The 21,538-nt window shown below is 45.2% G+C and overlaps 1 protein-coding gene across 2 annotated transcripts; it reads right to left on the bottom strand.

Annotated features, from left to right (window-relative positions):
• Window positions 1–2,121: 2,121 nt before the first annotated feature.
• On the bottom strand, window positions 2,122–20,696 carry PSMD4 (proteasome 26S subunit ubiquitin receptor, non-ATPase 4). Of its 2 annotated transcripts, none has more exons than XM_068252473.1 (10): window positions 20,587–20,696; window positions 13,945–14,085; window positions 12,942–13,056; window positions 12,768–12,854; window positions 11,149–11,229; window positions 10,857–11,072; window positions 8,521–8,629; window positions 7,170–7,301; window positions 5,998–6,065; window positions 2,122–3,918 (listed from the first exon to the last, which is right to left on the bottom strand). In XM_068252473.1, the coding sequence occupies exons 1-10, from the start codon at window positions 20,610–20,612 to the stop codon at window positions 3,748–3,750; spliced, it is 1,146 nt and encodes a 381-aa protein (XP_068108574.1). In that variant the 5' UTR covers window positions 20,613–20,696; the 3' UTR covers window positions 2,122–3,747. The 2 variants fall into 2 exon arrangements, with proteins under 2 accessions (XP_068108574.1, XP_068108575.1); XM_068252474.1 differs by having other exon boundaries at window positions 11,161–11,229.
• Window positions 20,697–21,538: the final 842 nt, after the last annotated feature.

Below are 21,538 nucleotides of genomic sequence, written 5' to 3'. Positions count from 1 at the left end.
GACTGCTAGGGAACTTTTATTTGGCCAGAGGAAGTGGGCATAGTCCCACGAAACGCGTTGCCTGTACTTAATATTCAATTAAACTTCCTTACCTAAAGTGAGTTTGTCGTCTGTGAGGTAAGCCACATACATCTTTTTTCATTTTATTGATTTTAAAGTTTTTTATATACATTGGGCGCCTCTTTACCCTCTACTGTACCTTATTCCCCCCACCCTTCTGGGAGGGGAGCCTTGCGCACCTATCCAAGGGGCGCAGGTTTTTGGCTAAGAGAGCGACCGAGTCCAGGACTGCTGGCAGACCTGAGTGGGGTCAGGTTTAAAACACTCCACCTGCCTGAAGTGGTCGGTTGCCCCCTGTGCAACCCACCTTTGTGAGTACCCTTCTATAGAAATATTTTTTATACCCAATCCTTGTGACATACTGCACCATTTGGGCTCCTGTTTGTCTTTGTTTTTTTTCCCTCCAGTACTGTACATTCTGATATAGTAAACTACTTCACCAGGTCCCTTGGAGTTTACTAAAAAGGATTTCTACTGTATACATTATATAACTCTACAGTTCTAGACACTTTTCATTTACTAGATTGGTATAGAGTTAGAACCTTGGTGAGGGTTTTACTTCTGTTAAGTCCCACAAGGAAAGTTTCACTCTCTTCCTGTTGTGTTCTTGAGAGCAGGGAATGCTTTCATTCATCCATTCATTTTCTTTACATTCAATCAAATCTTCAGCCACATTTCTAAGTATTTCCTCCCAAAGTCCTCCATACATCTAATGCTGTTTTCACTTCAATTTAACATTACAACTGTACAACAGATTCAGGCCCAGATTTACCTCACAGGTGCCTATAGGCACAGATGTTCTGGCACCTCAGACTTCACGCTCCATGAACCTGCAAGCCCCCACTAAACTGCATTGCAAGTGAGCTGCCTGTCCCAGACGTCACTTCTCCATTACTTGCCCTTCATGGGTAGCTACAGTTGCCCCTTAGTATTAGGTAGCTAGAGGAACCTCAATATTAAGCAGCTAGAGGTGCCCCTGACTGAAGGGAGATCTTGTCAGTGGAAAGCAGAGAGCCTGGTGAGTAACCTCGCGTTTACACTCATCAGGACTCTACATAGGGAAGGAGGTGCTTGTGGAGGGGAGTGAGCCGCCTTTCCAATATCAGGCGCCTGTAGGCACGTGCCTACAGTGCCTTATGGTAAATCCGGCCCTGAACAGATTGCTTACAGAAAAAGTTTTAAGAAATTTGCAGAGTAGAGAAAGACAAAGGCACTGCTCCCTAAAAGCCCTTTATACCGGTTGGGTATTACACAGTGGTACAGATAATGGTGGTGTCAGATGCCTGACAGCTGTTTCGCCTGTGAACCAGCTGTCATGTACATGTTTCTACCTCTGAAGAAGCAGGTTTGCCTGCGAAACAGCTGTCATGTACATGTTTTTTGCCCCTGAAGAAGCAGGTTTAGCCCCCCCCCCCTCCCCCCACTGTCTGTACCACTGTGTAATACCCAAACGGAGGGCTTTTAGGGAGCAGTGCCATGCTGTCTTTCTCTATTCTGCATGAAGATATCTGGTGGAAGAGCACGCTTCTCTCATCCCACTCCGGGTTGGTGCGCCCCGCTGCATTTTGGTGCCACGTAACTTACACTCTTTGATTGACCGTTTTATGAGAGTTGATTAAAAGCCCACCAAGATAAATATTGTCAGCCGAATTTCTTCGAGAAGAAGAAAAAAGTACCAGGAAGCAGTCAAAAATCCCCAGACATGAATTTCACCACTCCAACTGAAACGTCAACACGGCTGGATTATTTTAGGGTGAAAACTCCAAAGGAGGTTTTCCTGCTTAAAAGTCAAGAGTAGGGATAATCAATGAGGTGCAAATATTTCCGAGTTCATGTAAGATTATGTGAATTTGCATGCAAAATGTATGCTGCTTGAAAATGGATCAAATTAAACTTCGTGGGACATGATTAGTCCATTTTCAAACTGCAAATATATCTCATTGATTGTCCCTAGTGAAAAGTACACTGTTTTTCTGAAAGAGGCAAGAAGTGAACTACAATCACCAGCATGACTGATGCAGTATCGATCTGATCACAGGCTGAGAAAACACTACAATGTACTCTGACAAAAAAATACTGTTTTTATTTGTGGAAAGGATTAGAACATTTGGCAAGCTCTATGCACCACCTCACATGATGTGAGGGGGGAGGGGAGAAGGACATCCCCAGACACAGGAAGTGATGTGAGATGGACACAGAGCAATAGACAGAAAACACTGGTTCTAACACATCATGTGACCTGTTCAGAATTACCAATAATAGTTACGTGTACAATCCTCATATGTGAATGGGAGAGTTTGTGAGGCGACATGTCGGAGCTTTAGAATGCATTAAGCGCTAACATATTCCGTGGTGCTGTACAAAGTAAGAAAACAATGAATGCTATTGATAATTACATGAAGATATATCACTTTCCTCTTGCCTTGGCCCTGGCTGTCAGGACTTGCAGAAATTCTGAGCCTACTGCTACCTATCTCTGTAACCATCCACACACAAACATCCATACACACACTGCTAGTATATCTGTCAAGTGGCCTGTTCTATACTATGGAAAAGGGGAGGGGGAACAGAAGCCAGCAGCAGTCAGACGGGAGCAATCTACTGCATGCAATCACTGAAGAGGTAGACAATGGATGTCAGGGGACACCTGTACTCACTAGATTTTTGCCCCAGATGATCATGAACGATTGTTTAGGATAAGAAAAACAAAAGCTTATACACCGCTTTTGCTTGGCAGTAACGGAGTACTTTGTATTTCTTCTCTTATGTTACCTACAAGAAGCCACTCTGTGAACACTAGGATGATAAGAATTCTGAATTGATACACATCAACTCAGCATTCGTTTGAGATAAGTGCACTGCTTTTGATCACAGTCAGCAGAACTCGACGTGCTGTAAGTTCTTGGAACGCTTTTATCTCTATCTACTAGCAGAAAATACAGAAACTGAAAACAGAAGTCCTCTGTTGTTGTCTCACACTGCCCCCTAGTGACAAGTGGCCATAAATACGCATTACAGCAGTACTAATTAGAAGCAGGGAAATGTAACAAATAAAAAAAAAATTGTGCTAAAATAAGTATGCCTGGAGCACTTGCAAGACTCAATAAAATTGGCTGCTAAAGGGTTAAACCCTCACGTCAATTCCTAACCTTCACCATTCACATATTGGTATTGTACAGAGGGCAAAGTTGTGCATCACCAAAAGTTTTGCACATTCACTTTAATTGAAACTATATTGGCTTGTGCAGGGGTGTTGATGGCACCTTCTATCGCCCAGAGATGCCAATGTGAGTAGCCCCTGATAACCATTAAATCAAAGATGAGACGTATAGAGGAGAGCGCTGAGGCTGCAGCTTGGGTAGAACCCGTTATTGTAGGTGGGGATCATGGTATAGGAATCTCAAACTATATAAAGTGACCCAAGGGAGACGCCACTTACCAACACCCCCCCCCCCCCCCTCCTCCCATGACTTGGCTATCACTCATAAGTGGATCTTCACCCCCTCCACCCCCAAATCACAGACACACTTTGGGGTCAGTTACAAGCGGAATAGTTGTAATTTAATAATAACTAGAACCGATAACAAATAGCGTCACACTGAAACCCGACCCCTCCCACCCCACCCCGACCCTCATAAATCCCATTCATAGAGTGATGATGAGTATGTGGCCCTCAGGGGCCCTCCGTTACTTCTTTTCCTCCTCCTTTTTGTCTTTCTTATTGTCCTTTGAGGCCTGAGAGGCCAGTGAGCCCATGGCATTGCGAATGGCTTCATTGTTGGGATCTACGCCCGGCAAGTTCTCTAGAACACTCTGTAGGAATTCTGGGTCCTGCATCACATCATAGTCATCTTCCTCCTGTCAGGGGCAAAAGGGCAAACTAAAGAGCAGGCACAGGACTGTATCATTCAAGTTAGTTGGGGTATAAGGAATAGAGGCGTGAGTGAGTCAAAGAGGTTTTTACGAGGGGCATGGTGGTTAGGGAAGTTGAGATGACACAAAAGAGTAAGTGGGCGGAGAGAAAAAAACATCATAAACTAAAATTCATTATCAGACAGTATTTTTATACTTAATGTAAAGTATACATGTGTTAAGAGTTGGAACTTTGGCAGCAAAAAGATTACAGGCATATTTCCCCATGTTTTCTACCCATTTAAATCAGAAAGTCCCATACAAGTGACTTATGTTGCCAACTCATATCTCCAGTCACTGAACAAGCTGTAAGGCGTGAGTGGAAATGTATTTCGTTTAATCGCCTTGGCTTGAAGTGATGAAGAGAAATAGACAGCAAAACCTGTGAGCAACCAGCGCCACCCTGTGGTAAGCTCTAATAGGAACCAGAGGTAAGAGACATCCGGAGGCTGCCATATTAATTTCTTGTTAAACAATACCAGTTGCCTGGCAGAGCAGCTAATCTTGGCCGATTTTTGTCAGAAATATCTGATCTGCATGCTTGTTCAGCATCTATGGCTAAGGCTGGGAGCAAACTTGCATGTTTTTTTGCATTCCCTATGTATTTGTATGTAGGAAAATGTATGCATTTTGTCACAGAAGCTAATGTAATTCCGAGAAACTGCTTTCAGTCCTTTTTCTGAATGAGAAAAACGCGTTGAAATGTGCACGAGCCCGTTGATTAACCGCTTCCAGAAAGTGGCCGCGGGCATGTGCACGTGAACGTGGGTACCCCTTCTGCGGCACCCGCAGGTGCATCCTGATCCACTATCCTGCAAAACAGATAGCTTCAAGATCGTTCTAAAGATGTCTGTTTTTCAGGAAGTGGTTAAGAGTGGTTGTCAGTTTTCCTATGAAGAGAACGTGCATAGAATCAGACAAACATATTCCCTGCCTAAAAGTTTTAGAGGCAGAGGATCAGCATGATGCTTGACAGCTGATATGGTTTAGAAGACCGATGCGAGATGAAAAAACAAAACAGCTTTACTTACCTGGGGCTTCCTCCAGCTCCCGTGTCCCCGGATCCCCTCCGTTGTGGGACACGGGAGCTGTGGCGAGGGACTCATATGCTGACAGGGGATGGAGGAAGACCCAGGTAAGTAGATTTTTTCTTCTTCTTGCACATGTCCTAGTAAATATGGCTGCCTCCATTATCCTCTCACCTCAGGATCCCTTTTAGAATGATTTTCTTACAATAATAAATGTGGGGTCAAACCCACTTTAAAGAGACTAACAACATTTTCAGCCTTATTTCTTCTATCCTATAAGTTCCTATACCTGTTCTAATGTGCTCTGGCTTACTGCAGCCTTTCCTATTTGCACAGTGACTGTGTTATCTCTGTTATATAATCTAATCTTATTTCCTCTGTCGGGCTCAGGCACTCAGGCTGGAATGTGCTGTGCTGCTTGTGATAGGATAGAAGCTATACACACCCTCTCCAGGCCCCCCTCCAAGCTCTGTATGGCTCACACACTGAGCTACTCTCAGCCTATCACATGCTGTTAGCAGCCATGTCTTTTGTTTGTAAACACTGCCTAAAACTGGCAATTACAAGCCAGGATTGAAGCAGGGAGTGGCAGAAACAGCACAGAGGGGCCCAGGAGAACATAATGAATAGAATGGTATGCTTTTTATTGTAAGAATTTTAGAGTACAGATTCTCTTTAACCTGCAGGCTAAAATATCTTAATGCACACTGGTGCTGGGTGTGCATTAAACGTTGATATAAGCCTATACTGTGAGCCTTCACTCCTGCTTCATTTGCATTTTCACTTCTCCTTTAGTTACCAGAATTGTGAGCCGACAGCACGAGCCGCGTGCCGCAGACAAGATGTGCAGAAAACAGGAGGTTAAGTTGTGACTCTTTTGCTGCTAGATTACAAAATCAAATCTGTATACTTTACATACAGGATACTTACTGCTGAGGGATTTTAGTATAGCGAGGGATTTAGTATTTGTCTGGATTTCCACATAAAGCGAGGTTACCTTTGCAGGCTCTGATGTGTCCATCACACCGCTGCTGTCCAAATCCCCAGATTCTGCCTGGCCAAACTCTACAGGAAGAGAACAGAAAGGGCTGAAAATCAGAGAACTGCATCTGTGAGGCCACATATTCATTACATTATCAGATTACTCAATGGTAGTCAGGAACTTTAACCCAGGATTGGACTTCATCCCAATCAGTAGCGGATACCCCCTTTCCCACAAGAGATCTTTACCTTTTCTCAAATAGATCATCACGAAGGGAGGAGGAGTCTGTATGTCTGATATTGCGGCAAAACCCCTCCCACAGTGTGAATCCCATCTGTGAACCTCATTGCATTGTGGGAAATAACTTTTGTTTCTAACTGCCAAGCAAGGAGTAGCACCTTCTGCGTGTGTATACAAAATATATATATCAACCGTGTTTAAATATATAGAATAACAGTTGGGAAGTCTTTTTTTATCATGTCTGCCAGTAGTAAAGATGGCGACCATCAGGCTCATTGTGGATCAAACAACACATGGCGAGCATCAATCATTTTTACATCTAGCTTCTATTCTTGTAACTTCTCCCTTTGCAATGTATTGATTTATTCCTCCCCACTACAATATGTTGGCAAACATATTGCCTCTTACATTGCGCCTCTTATGTTGTGCCGCATACCTTAGTTGATTATCGGCTGTTCACGGCGGCCTGTTTAGACAATCTAATGTGTTTACAGTGGTCCCAATTCCCATCAGATGCATCGGAGAGAGATCTAGAATGTCCAACACTGTCCCCTCCCCCCGCCCCCATTGCTCCCGCTCCCATTGTGTGTAACCCCTCCCCCCCATAACAACAGGACCCATTGCTGGGTGGAGACTAACGACATGTGTACAATATCAGGCCCAAAATATCGCCTGATGGACTGAGCCCCTGTAAGTGACAGTCAATGAAGGCCTGTGAAAACCTTCTGATCTCAGTATTCCAAACTCACAACAAACAGCTGGATACCAAACTGAGACAGGAAATGAGCGACACTTGCCCCCCTTTAGTAAAGGACAATGGGCAAGCGTAAAACACAGTTCCTTCCTGCATCACCAGCTGCTCTCCCTCATTCCTGTATTATGATTGGAAGGCATAATTCCTGAGGTTGGTTCACATATTATGAATGCCATCATCTCCCAGAACCTACCTGCCCCCTGTAGAGACATCTGCATGGCATACGCAATCTGTTCATCTTCTGTCATACTGCTGAAGTCAGGAAGTCCACTGCGGCCCCCTTCCTGTTGCCCTATGGTCATCTTCAGCAGCGCCTCATCCGAATCTGTAAAAAAATAAATAAATAAATAAATAAATAAATAGACACTCAGCATGCAATCCTCATGCTACATTACGTTTAAGGATGTCCGTGGGCGCCAGATAGTGTACTGGTTAAAGAGAACCAAGCACCATTTTTTTTTCCGGCCTGGTTTCTAATAGCTATAGGCTCCGCCATGTTCCCCCTCCCCTTCTAGCTGTCAATTATTTGTCCACAGGGAAGTTGTGAAGATAGCATCTGTGACTTCTGTAAACTCTGTGAAGTACATTGTGCAATCTCCACACAGCCTGCTGATCAAAAGCTTTTTTTTTCTCTATGCTAATGCGTGCGATTAAATAATTAGAAGTTCTTATCTGCCTTAAACCTTTGCCAGTCGGCAGGCCATGGAAATAGGAGGAATTCCTGTATAATAAAACCTAAGTGTCCCTGTGTCATCCTGTCCCTGTGTCCGTGCGTTTGCACTACTGCAGCATGGACAGCTATTGGGACAGCTGTTGGGCCAGAGAGCTGGGCGGGCGTGTGCGCGCCGTGTGACAAACCTACAGCTGGTTTATAAACGGGCTTAGGTCAACTAGTAGGCTAATAAAGACCTGTGCTAAACCTTTAAATGTAAAAATAAGAGGTAAAATTAAAGTTTTTTTTATTAATGAGTCACCATGTTCGCATTCTTTTTTAATGTGCTACATAGATGCCATGGGTGCTAAAAATGCTAGATTCTCTTTAAAGCAAAACTGTAATGAGGGATATATAGGCTGCCATATGCATTTACTTTTAAGCAATACAGAGTGCCTTGCTGTCCTGTTGATCATCTGCCTCTAATACTTTTAGCCATAGACCTTGAACAAGCATGCAGCAGATCAGGTGTTTCTGACATTGTCAGATCTGACAAGATTAGCTGCATGCTTGTTTCTGGTGTGATCTGGACACTGCTGCAACCAAATAGACCAGCAGGACTGCCAGGCAACTGGTATGGTTTAAAAGGTAATAAATATGGCAGCCTCCATATCCCTCTCGTTAAAGTTGTCCTTTAAGGCCTCTGCCTCTAACACAGGAGACCAGAGTTCAAATCTCGGCTCTTCCTGTTCGGTAAGCCAGCACCTATTCAGCGAGGAGACCCTGGGCAAGGACTCCCTAACACTGCTACTGTCTACTGAGCGCCCGCTAGTGGCTGCAGCTCTGGCGCTTTGAGTCTTGTTTAGCTATGGGGGCACACCAATTGTCTTACCATCCCCGGCTGTGGAGGTGATCCCTGCCTCGGCGGCAGAAGCAGCAGCAGCTCTCCTAGCTTCCTCTTCCTGTCGCTGCCTCTGTTCCTCCATAGACACACGTAGAGCCTGATCAGCAGAAAGAGATAGGACAGACATTACTAGCAATATGGACTGTGCAGACCAAGACTAAGAATGAATGGGTTACACCCAGAGAGGAGGCGCAGGTCAAAACAGTAAGAAGGGAAAGGAGAAGGAAGGGGAAGCAACATACTGTGTGTTAAATGTGGGAAGGGCAGTTTGGGAAGGGGGGAGTGGGAGAAACTGGAGGAAATTGGGAGGTGTCAAAGAGTGGAAGTGAGACTGGTGTGGTAGAGGAGGGAAAAGGATAGAGAAGAGGAAGGAAATTAACCACTTCACTAACCTGGCAATTTTTACAGCTCAGCTCTGATTACTTCGGCAATAACTTTATCAATACTTCTCACAACTAAATGATCTATATATTGTTTTTTTCAGGACAAATAAGGCCTTTTGTGGCTGATATTTGTTATTAGTAATTACCTTATTTTCTATTCATATAAGGAAAAAAAGTTTTTAAAAAAAATACACAATTTATCCACTTTCATACATTATAGGTTTAATGCAAACAGTTCATTTGTACATTAAACCCACACATTTTATTTATCTATCCCTCGTTTATTTAAACAGTTCATTTGTTTTGATCATGTATTAGATGTAACAAACAAGTAATGTATACAATCTGCTACTGTCTGTTCCTGAAATGTGTATTTTACACTTGTTTACTAATTAACTCTGCCACTGAATTCCCTGGGAGGAGGAGAGGGATTTGCAGACATTACTTTACAACTCTGTAGTGATGTTATCAGGTCAGAGATAAACAAACAGTGTTAACTAAGATTTTGTAGGAAGGAGAGTGCAGTCCTTCAACTCCGACTCATCCGTTTTTGATTCCTCCGACTTCTATAATTTGCATATAACAATCTTGTTGACTGAAATTATGTAACATAAAAACCATTTCATCACTGTCAACACTTAGGATTTTTAACCTCCTAAACGTTACGCCGCTCAGGAGGTTTTGTTAGTTTGTGCCCCCATGCTTAATTAATTTGCTGCAATGGCTGCAAATCCTTTAGCTAGCACTAGGCTAGCTAGTACAAGCGTCTGTCACCCCCCCATCCAGCCAGTTTATACATTACCCAGCCTGTCTCCAGCGATTGGCGCAGCCTCCCAGGACAGCTTCAGTCTTCACTATGGGGAGGATCACACATGACATCATTACGTCGCCGACGTCATGAGCAAACCCGATCCTCCCCATAATGAGACCGGAGCTGTGCGGGGAGGCTGCGCGATCGCTGGATCCAGGCTGGGTAATGTATAAATGGGATAATTGGGGGAAAGGGGGGGGGGGGGGGAAATCGCAGGCGATTGGGGAGTTCTGGACACCTGTACTAGCTAGCCTAGTGCTAGCTAAAGGTTTTGCAGCCATTGCAGCACATGAATTAGGAATGGAGGACTCCTGAGGACAGAGAGCGGTATCCCCGACACAGGAGATTAAAGCTATACTAATATAACAACTGCTTTTAGGTAAAAATCACTAAAATTAAAACGTGGACAGTGCAATACATATGTTATGTAAGTATTTATCTACTTATATATGTAGGGGATTTTTCTGAGATAGTATGGCTGACAGCTCCTCTTTAAAGAGAACCCGAGGTGGGTTTGAAGAATATTATCTGCATACAGAGGCTGGATCTGCCTATACAGCCCAGCCTCTGTTGCTATCCCAAACCCCCCTAAGGTCCCCCTGCACTCTGCAATCCCTCATAAATCACAGCCACGCTGCTGACAAACAGCTTGTCAGAGCTGGCTGTGTTTATCTCTATAGTGTCAGTCTGCTGCTCTTCCCGCCTCCTGCAGAACTCCAGTCCCCGCCTGCATCCCTTCCCTCCCTGCTGATTGGAGGGAGGGGATGGGGGCAGGGACCGGAGCTATGCAGGAGGCGGGGGAGCATCTGAGACTGACACTACAGATATAAACACAGCCTCACAGCATGGCTGTGATTTATGAGGGATTGCAGAGTGCAGGGGGACCTTAGGGGGGTTTGGGATAGCAAAAGAGGCTGGGCTGTATAGGTAGATCCAGCCTCTGTATGCAGATAACATTCTTTAAACACACCTCGGGTTCTCTTTAAGGACCCCTCCAGTATTCTGGATTGATTCTCCAGAAGAAGTCAAAAATCTGATATGAGATGGGAGGATCCACAAACAAATAGACAAAAGGAGGAGGCAGAATAATGAAAAGAAAAAAAGAACAAAGCGGCATTTGAAATACTCACCAGAGCCAGCTCTGGATCAGCACTGGGATCCACTCCAAACTCGAAATCACTGGCCCCCAATCCCAGCATGGCTCCTCCTTCTCCTGCTAGGATGGGAGAGCTGATGAGAGCGTCTGCCAGGCTGGGACCCGGAGGCACGGTGACCAGGTGTGACCCGGTGCCATCCTTCCCATTCAGAGTGTTGATGAATGCAGTCAGCTTCTCTGTATTAAGCTCCTGAAAGAGACAATGAGAAAAACATTCAGACTGAGCCACAATCGCTCTCCCCCCTTCCTGCTGCACCCCGCTGTACCTCTAATCTCACCTCCTCCCCAAAGTTGATGATATCCACGCTGACCTTCTCTTTCTTTAACCGCTTCGCCATTTTCACCAACTGAAAGAGAAAGAGGAGTAAGGGGTGTGGCCAGACATCATGACATCACTGTGCACCAGTGTCAGCTGCAGTCACAATGCTCATTCAGGAGAAAGAGGAGTGAGGGGTGTGGCCAGACATCATCGTGCACCAGTGTCAGCTGCAGTCACATGGGCATTCAGAACACAGGTGAAGAGTGGCAATACAGCAGCACACAGGCATGGTTCAGCAAGTTCAGAGTATTGGAAGCTCGCCACTTGCCCTGTACAAAAGCCATCTCCAGCCTGGGCACTAGCATGGGATATTATTATTTAAAATGAACTCGAGAGGAGAGTGATAAAGAGGCTTCCACATGTATTTCCTTAAAAAATACCAGTTGTCTGGCAGTCCTGCTGATCTTTTCGCATAAATAGTGTCCAAATCCCAACCCTGAAACAAGCATCTGGCTAATCCAGTCAGATTTGAGTCAGAGCAGCTGATCTGCATGCTTGTTCAGGCTCTATGACTAAAAGTATTAGAGACACGGGATCAGGAAAAGAGCCAGAAAACCTGCATAGTTTAAAAGGAAATAAATATGGCAGCCTGCATATGCCTCTCAGGTTGTCTTTAAAGAGAACCCGGGGCGTAAAAATACATGGAGATGAAAAGGATTGTAATTTTTCCTTTGGGAAATTGGAGGCACATTTTAAACAAAACTTGCAAAAAATCCCGGAGGCTTGAAGTGTCTGGCACTATAGTTTATTGGTGGCAATGAGGAAACCAACATCGTGTGGCATGATGCAGTTGGAGCAACAAAAATGTGCAGTTGAAGACTGACATTACATCAGAAATGTGTCATCACAAAAATGAATCATCACAGAAGTGTTCAATGCTGTACCTGGGTGTGGGGAGGTTGCAGGTGTGGGCGCCAATCGGTGCACGGCCTTACGACCGTTTTGCAGGGCTTACGCCGAGCTTCATCTGAGGTGTGGAGTGCACTCCCACATTTTTTTTTTTAAATAAAACTTGACCTGGAGCACCTGCCCACAAATTTCTTTTGGCAACCCACTAGGAAAGTATGTGCGCGTAAAAGTTCAGTGACAGCTGTTTCAGACATCAGAGAGCTCTTTCTCAAGTGAAACGGTGCCATGATGCCCAAAACAGCTGTCTGTTGCTAGGACTTTTCACCAGTGTGTATTCTGACACAAACGCCATGGTAGTTTGTGCAAACCTACAGCAACTCCTAAAAAGAAGTGCTCAAGTTGTACCTGTGTTTCCCTACCATTTCACTTACCCGGGGATTCCTCCAGCCCCTTGCAGCCTGCACAGTACACTCCACACCACGTGCGAGTGATTGACAGTGGCGCTTGCGCAGGCACAGTAAGGACGACCTCACGAGGTTGGCCTCTGCACCAGCTGGAACCCCAGGCTGGCATGCAGAGCTGCTGCGAGGGACATGTCGGCTGCAAGGGGCTGGAAAAGCCCCGGGTAAGTAAGTCATTTTTTTTAGATGACTGGAAATTCCCTTTCATCTTCATAAAACAGACTCAGGTTCATTTTATCTTTCTTGTTAAATTTACATCTTTCTCATTGTCTTCCACGGGACTCCCCACAAAGGCGATGATCCTCATCTTGTGATTCTTCCCCTGACGGTGTTTTAAAGACAGCTGGAAACAGAGATAAAATGACAGCTGAGACACAGAAAGTGAATGGAAATGACCCTCCCCTTTCCCTCGCAATCCAGCGGGACCTACGTGTGCAATGCGGATCCCAGTACAAAAGCATATCTTGCCGATGGGCTGTACAGAGTGCAGCTTGGAGAGGATGCGGCCGGTGTCTGGCGTGAGAGTGGTCAGGACCTCGCAGTTACTGAAACAGAAGACAGAGGATGACATCACTACAAGCTGAAGAGGAACACAGTAAAGATGTCCGCACACTCGCTGGTATGGTCCAAGGGTTCTTTTATTTTAATCCAACTCGCAGATACAGAAAATGGCTGACATGTTTCGGATAAGATCCTTACTCATAGCCTCACAGATCTTTCTTAAAGAGGATCTGTAACGTCAAAACGTCCCCTGGGGGGTACGCACCTCGGGTGGGGGAAGCCTCAGGGTCTTAATGAGGCTTCCCACGCCGTCCTCCTTCCCACAGGGGTCTCGCTGCAGCCCTCCGTGCAAGATGACGTCAATATTTACCTTCCCGGGTCCTGCGCAGGCGCTCTGACGGCTGTCGGCTCCGAAGTAGGCGGAAATACCCGATCGCCATTGGGTCTGCTCTACTGCGCAGGCGCAAGTTTCCGGCGCCTGCGCAGTAGAGCGAACCCGACTGAGATTGGGTATTTCCGTCTACTTCGGAGCCGAAAGCAGCCACAGCGCCCCCGCTGGAGCCAGCAAAGGTAAATATTGAATTGACAGTCGGGTCTGTCGCCGGCTGTTCGGAGGGCTGCAGCGAGACCCCCGTGGGACAGAGGACAGCGTGGGAAGCCTCATTAGGATCCGGAGGCTTCCCCCACCCGAGGTGAGTACCCCCCAGGGGATGTTTTTGATGTTACAGAGTCTCTTTAACTTAATTATTATTATTGCTCTTTGAGAGTAAAAAATGTAACATAGATAAGGTGAAAACAGAGGAAAACAGGTGAAAAAGGTTTGTGGATCATGCCCATTGTGGTAGTACGCCTAATGTACAAGCTGTGTAACTCTGGTTCATACACAGATAGGTGTGACAGGACAAGCAGAAGAGTGAGGACTTCATACATACTTGGCTAAGGTGATCAGGCCAACATTGTTCTCAGGATTGCTGCGGGTCTTCGAATGACAGACGATATTGACAGCATCTTGCTGAGCCTGGAGTCGGGTAGGTAAGAAGTCACCATTTCTCATGTATTCACTGTTATCCACACTGCAAATCACAATGAGAAGAAAAGAGTGAGACTACAGCGGTTTAGGAATAAAGATCCTGCACTCTGCCCTCTCTGATAACAATCACAAGTGGATATATAAAAATATCATAGCAGACAAGAATTACTGTCCATCACTGGTAATTAAAGCCAGCATGGGGATGGGGACAGAGCAACTGCCATTCACCAAGTGTTTTTGAAAATAAACAAAACCCTGAGAATCCCCCGTGAGGAGATGGGCTAGTCCAAAACCTGTCAGTTCTGTCAGATTTCTACCATCTACTGAAAGGGACAGCAACATAGGAGAAAAACAATTTATGGCTAATTTTACTCTGGAAGAAATGATCTTATTTGTATGTGTTTATTTATTCCAAAAATAAAGGAATAAATATTTGTAAAAAAAAAAGGCAGGTATCATAGCCCACCAACAGAGAGCTCTGTTGATGGCAGAAAAGGGAGGGGGACTCACTTGTGTGCTGAGTTGTACGGCCCTGCGGCGAGGCCTTAAAGCTGCAGTGGCCTATTTTGCAAAAAATGGCCTGGTCTTTAGGGGGGTTTAAGCCCGTGGTCCTTAAGTGGTTAAAGGATACATCCAAGGACTTTATAAATGGAAAAAAAATCCACTTACCCGGGGCTTCCTCCAGCCCGTCAGCCGTCCTGTGCCCTCACCGCAGCTCAGCTCCACGCTGGTGGTCCGGGGTCCCCTCTGGAGCAAGATGCCGACTGCGCATGCGCAAGTGGCTCTCAGAGTCACGCTGACGTCATCCGCATTGTACTGCGCAGGCACAGTAGTTCTGCTCCTGTGCAGTACAGCCCAGATGACGTCAGTGTGACTCAGTGAGCCGCACAGTGGAACGCAGAAGGATGCAGGAAGATGCTGACCTGGCGAGGTCGGTATCTGCACCGAAGGGGACCAAGAGCCGACGGAGCTGCGGCAAGAGCACAGGGCGGCTGCAAGGGGCTGGAGGAAGCCCCAGGTAAGTGGATTTTTTTTTTATTTCCTCGGACCTTCCTTTTAAATGCACTGGTACTGGATGATTAAAGAGGCTAAAACTACATGAAAAGACAGCTCAGCACTGACAATGCTGCATCTGTGTGCACTTTAAAAGTACATTACTGTTGTCTCCTCACCATACCATGGATGGCCAAGCAGAATGCATTTAGAAATAATGGGGCCCTAGGCAGAGTAGTAGATTTGCGCCCCCCCCCTTTTGGTAAGCTGAAGTGGAGAGAGGTCAGAGAAGTTAGCTGGTGGACACCTACGGTACTAGGCCCCAGGCACCTGCCTAGGTTGCTAGATGGATGATCCTGCTCTGTGGCAAAGTGACAGAGGCATGTATGGCTAAACACTGCAATGAAGAAAAAGACTGGCACCAACATGCCTGTGGACATACATCAGGGTGATGCTCAGCTGCGTTCCCTCCCTCTGCATCATATATCAGAGTTTACTAGTTGTAGCTATGAATATAACATTGCTGGGCGATGGGGAAATGGATGCTGCTGAGACAGATGGTAGACAGATATAGATGGGGGAGATGGATGCCAGACACAGATGCTGCATTTGGAAAAAGAGGAGCGGGATAAGGAAAATATGGTGGCAACAGATGGCAGAAACAGAGATGGCACAGAGCATGGGTGGTGTGTGGAGGGTGGTGGTATAATCAGAGCAAGATGGCAGATAGAAAAGGGAGAGCTGGCAAGAAGAGGCAACTAGGTATCTTTTTAAATAAACAACCTCTCCACTGCAACTGACGACTGCCTGAAAGAGTTGCCAATTACAGTAAGCTTATAGAGATATATTATTAGCTATGCAAACGCTGAAGTAAACTGATTCAATCACCAACGTTCTGTTTTAAAGTACACCTGAAGTGAGAGGGATATTTAGGCTGACATATTTATTTTCATTTAAACAATACCAGTTGCCTGGCTGTCCTGCTGATCCTCTGCCTCTAATGCAGGCATGGGATAACTTGGCCCTCCAGCTGTTAAGGAACTACAAGTTCCACAATGCATTGCAGGAGTCTGACAGCCACAGTCATGATTCATAAAGGCAAATGCATTGTGGGACTTGTAGTTCTGTAACAGCTAGAGGGCCGAGTTTGCCCATGTCTGCTCTAATGTCTGGTACACAACATGCAATTTCCCATCAGATAGATGAGTCAATAGATCATTTTCCACAGATCCGATTGGATTTCCAATCAATTGTCTGATCATTTCTATGCAAATCGATCAGAAAAATTGGACCTGTTGGAAATGAGCTATTCGACCCATCTATCTGATGGGAAATTGCATGATGTGTACCAGGCCTATACTTTTAGCCATAGACTCTGAACAAGCATGCGGATCAGATGTTTCTGTCTGCATTTGCCATATGCTTGTTACAGGTGTGTGATTCAGGCACTGCTAATGCTAGAGATCAGCACGGCTGTCAGTTAATTGCCTGGCTGTCATGCTGACCCTCTGCCTCTAAAGGCAGCCATACACTGGTCAATTGCCACCAGATCAACCAACAGATAGATCCCTCTCTGATTAGAGAGGGATATGTTGGCTGCCTATACACTGCACACAGATTTTGAATCGACTTCAGCATGAAACCGATTCACAGTCTGTGGAGCTGCCACTGCCCGCCGCTCCCAGCAATACATTACCTCTCCGCCGGCGCGAGTCCCCGCTGTTCCTTCTGTCCACGCTGGGCGTCTTCTCTTTACTTCCGGTCACGTCCTGTGAGGCCCTATACTGTTTGAACTTCTCCTGACAGGATGGGACAGGAAGTGAAGATGGCCAGCCGGAGAAGGGACAGCGGGGGTTCACGCTGGCGGAGAGGTAATGCACTGCTTTGTCGGTCGTCGGCCAATCGAACGCCTCAATTGACGCGCTCCCGACCTGGCGGCGATCGAGATAAATTTTACGCTGGGACAGATCGACGGGATCGATTTCAGATGGAAATCGGTCGATCGGTCAGCGTTTGCGTTATCGATTTAACAGCAGATTCAATCACAGTGACCGAATCTGCTGTATATCAGTGGGAATTCAACGCAGTGCATGGGCACCTTAAAGGAGTCTTCAGCTAAAATTAAAAAAAAATCCGCATTACTCACCTGGGGCTTTCTCCAGCCCCTTGCAGCCGACTGTCCTGCGCTGACCGATCCGCTCTCCGCCGCCGTCCCGGGCTCGCCGCACGGTGCAGAGGCCGACCTCGAGGTCGTCCTTACTGCGTCTGCATGAAGCACCACTGTCAATCAAGCTCATGTTGTCCACGGCTTACTGTGCAGGCAGGGAGCCCGGGACAGCGGCGGAGAGGTTAGCGCGGGACAGTCGGCTGCAAGGGGCTAGAGAAAGCCCCAGGTGAGTAAAGCAGATTTTTTTTTTTATTTTAGCTGATTCCTTTAAGGCCAGGTTCACAATTTCCGGTGACAGCTGGAATGCAACACAATGGAAAAGCAGTACTGCAACTCAAACAGTCATTGAAAAGTAAGCTTCACCGTACTGTTAACGTGTTATGCAGTGCGTTATGCAGTCAACACACTGCAATGGCCGACCTATAAACATTGCATTGCTTTTGTATTATTTTCTGGTTCTTTTCTGGACCTATGCCTTTTTTCAACCCACATAACTATGTATTGCAATGCAGTGTTCCACATTACAGTGTGGCCACTGTGAACGTGGCATAATACTTCTAGCCACAGATCCTGAAAAAGCATGCAAGTCAAATGTTTCTGACTTAAAGCGGATCCGAGATGAAAAACTGTAACAAGTAACTTGTCTATATACTTTATCTAACAGATAGCAAACAGCTTCAACTTTTTTATGATTATTTATTCCTGTGATACAATGACAGCAGCCATGTTCTGTTTGTCACATTACACACAGGCAAGCTGATAGCACCCCTAGCCCTCAGGCTGTGATAAATTCAGTCCCCTCTCCTCCTCCCCTCTGCCTCTGAAATCTCTGGCTAGTAACCTTCTCCTCCTGCCCAGACTGAGCTCCCATAAGCCCTTGCTACATGGGACTAAGTGCCAAGGCTCTCTGAAAAAGCTGTGGGCGAGGCTTGTTTAGTTTATAGGGAATTAGAGTATTAAAACAAAACAAAAGTATTTACCTTGAAGAATGCCCTATAAACTATATGAAAGTAACACAATGAGTAAGGGCTGGAACCCACAGGAGCGCTTTTGGCAGCACTGCGATACGCTAGCAGTTTGCCAAAACGCTGGGCTAATGTTAATGGATGGGGCAACTTCCACAGGAGCGTTTGCGTTTCTCAGAAACGCAAACGCAGGACGTGCAGCATTTTGGGAGCGTTAGCGCTTCAATGTAAAGTATTGAAACGCTAGCAGAAACGATCAGCAAAACCTAAACTGAGCGGTTTTGCTAGCGTTTTGCGGTTCAGCACACTGTAACAAAATGAAAAATAATTCACAGGACCAATCAGGATAAAAACGCAAAACGCTACGCACCCGCTGGGCAAAAAAATACAATGTTGCAAAACACGACCAAAAACGCGCATGAATCCGCTTGCAAACTGCTCAGACAAAACGCTAGCGGTTGCGGTTTGCGTTTGCTGATTTCAGTGGGTTCCAGGCCTAAAAGTTTATCTCAGATCCACTTTAAGTCTGACTGGATTAGCTGCATGCTTGTTTCAGGTGTGTGATTTAGACCCTGCTGTAGCCATAGCCAATAAGATCAGCAGGATGCCAGGCAGCTTGTGTTTAGTAAACATCTATTTATCATTACCTTTTCTCTTTCTTGCACACATTATGAAGTGACTTCAGATTTGTGAAACAATATATACCGTATGTAGTTTGCTATACTTCCCAACCCTGCAAGATTAGAAATCTTACTGCTGCACTAATTTCTACATTTATGAAATGCACAAGCATTCTTCTTGTTTTATTATATTAACTCTGATAGAGCACTAGCAATAAAAGTGTTTATTAAGCTGAACAAAAGTGTGGAGAACATTTATATTTAATGTAAGAACAGCTAAAAACAAATATGCTCACTGTCGGCTCTTGGTTGTGACTATTGATTAAGTCCTTGGAAAGGGGAAGTTACAATCAAATGTCACTACTACTGTCACTTACCAGTGTACCTACCATATTCTATGGTCAATTTTGGAGGAAAGCCAACTGACCATCCAGAATATTTTCAGGATGGTGGTAATTCCTTATATGTACTCTAAAACAAGAAATCAAGAAGCCAACCATTCGAGACCACGCCGGGTCTCTTTACCGAGGCTCCAATGGCTCAATCTGTCCCGTTCCAATAGCACATAAGTTCTAGAAGTAGTCTGAGGTGAAGTCACCTTTATACACTCACTAGTCGGTAATGGTGTGGCGTGCGGGCAGCTGCTACAACGTTGACTTCTTGGTTTCTTGTTTCGGAATACAAAAAAAAGTTTGTGCCATGAACTGTTCTTGTTTGAATTGGTTATAATTGGGGGGCATCACTATTTCTGGTTTTCCTAAGCAATACAAGTCATACTTCTTGAATAACGGTTTTCAGGATGTGGGAGGAAAACAAACAGAGAACTCAGGGAATAGCTGGAGAAAATCCAAACCCCACGCAGAGAGTCACCTGACTTCTACTGATGTAAACAAACCATGACTGACATGAACCCCAAATTACAATGATAGGATACTATATACGAATATAATAATATTGGCAGTGAGGGTGTCTGATGATCTCAAATTAAAAAGAAAAAATACTGCACAGTGGTTTGTTTTTAAATTTCTGAACAAGTAAATTCTGACTTGTGTTTGACATGAACTCAAAATTCAATGTGCCAAGGTATTCTTTTATTTTGGCTCTATGGGTACCAGAATTAGCAGAGCCCAATTTTGGATCTTTACATGGATCTAATCAGAAATTTAACGATCAATTAATCAATCTGTAATTAAAATGTCTGAATCTGAGGGTGCATTCACACTATGCACGGCACGCAGAGCTGCCCCCCCAATTATATGCGACCTACCGTTCACATTTATGTGGCTCACGCTATCCTAATGCAAGTTCTACAGTACATTTTTGTAAAACCTGTCAAAACACGTCACATAGCAGCTGTTCATGCTATGAAAATAACACGCGTTTTACCGTACAAAGTGTGCAATCTGATATGCATTATGGCAACGCGCATGGTGTGAAAATTTAGCAGTATTACCCCCCCCCCCCCCCCCCCAAAAAAAAAACAATCACATTGCACACCACTGGATGAATAGAATTGAGATCACACCTCTAAGCCAATGATATTGCAGTGATAGGAATGATGGGGACACACAGGAACCATCCATATATTATTATCTTACTATAGATATTGTTATAGAAGATTTAGATGGGAATGATCACGTTATTATGAGGCTGTTAGGGGCACCCAGACGTCCTTCTCCATACTATACATTCGGTGTAGATATAGCTAGGGACAGGGATACCCCTTTATCATGTATATTCTGGACCTGAAAGAAAAGGGTCGTGTGAGATTTTGGGGTCCCCGATATCCCCGCACTTACCACACCATAGTACTCTCCAGCACCATCTTTGCTGTGTCACCTCCTCCAACCCCCGGCGCTTCCCGACTTCCGCCACTCTGCCAATGAGTAATCACTTCCGCTCTGTGCTGCCCCACTTCCGTCCTTCCGCCAATCAGCGGCCACTTTCAGCTAACGTGGCCCCACTTCCGTCCATCAGGTAAACAAGATGCTCTCAAGTTCTCAACCAAACTAGACTGGATTCCACTGCGCCGCGCCGAGGCTGCTGGGAGATGTAGTCGTCAGTCAGTCTTGATACGGGAAGCAGTCTGCTGGTATTCCCCTCTCTTTTCACGTCACGTCAGTCGAGGGGATGACGGGCACGATATTTTACATGCTCTTGCTGTATGCAGTTACCCAACAGTACAATTAGGCTGACTTTTTGTGTGTCTAGACTAGACTAAAAGATGATTGTGTTTCACAAAGATGGTTAATGAGATGCAAATAATTTCTGCTTGCATGCAGATTTTATGCAAATTGTGTGCTGAGTCAATCAAAAGTAAATGAAGACAAAATGAAGGCAGCATTCCACAGGCAATACTTAAAGCAGGCATGGGCAAACTTGGCCCTCCAGCTGTTAAGGAACTACAAGTCCCACAATGCATTGTAGGAGTCTGACAGCTACAGTCATGACTTATAAAGGCAAATGCATTGTGGGACTTGTAGTTCCGTAACAGCTGGAGGGCCGAATTTGCCCATGCCTGAAGTGTAACTGTCGGGCATTAAATCAAAAATCAAGTCTTTATTTTTTATCTGGTAAACAACTAATTGGGATGCTAACCAGGCAATCCAAAAGTTAAAATCTATTACTTTTCTTTTTTTATAAATGATCATTCCCCAGTTTACCTGACTCTTATTTGGTACGTTGCCGCACAAAGGAAGTTGCAGGGCATGCTGGGTTGTCTTTTTTTGCTTCTTTATTTCCTCTCAGACT

The sequence above is a fragment of the Hyperolius riggenbachi genome, chromosome 9 (genome assembly GCF_040937935.1).
Source record: "Hyperolius riggenbachi isolate aHypRig1 chromosome 9, aHypRig1.pri, whole genome shotgun sequence".
Classification (NCBI taxonomy): Eukaryota; Metazoa; Chordata; class Amphibia; order Anura; family Hyperoliidae; genus Hyperolius; species Hyperolius riggenbachi.
This window is presented reverse-complemented; position numbering and strand designations above follow the sequence as displayed.

Coding starts and splice junctions, on each gene's coding strand:
- PSMD4 (XM_068252473.1), bottom strand. CDS start 20,612: ATGGTGCTGGAGAGTACTATGGTGTG. Junction 13,057..13,944: donor GGCCTGATCACCTTAGCCAA/GTATGTATGAAG, acceptor CTTCTGTTTCAG/TAACTGCGAGGTCCTGACCA. Junction 12,855..12,941: donor CTGGGATCCGCATTGCACAC/GTAGGTCCCGCT, acceptor CTCTGTTTCCAG/CTGTCTTTAAAACACCGTCA.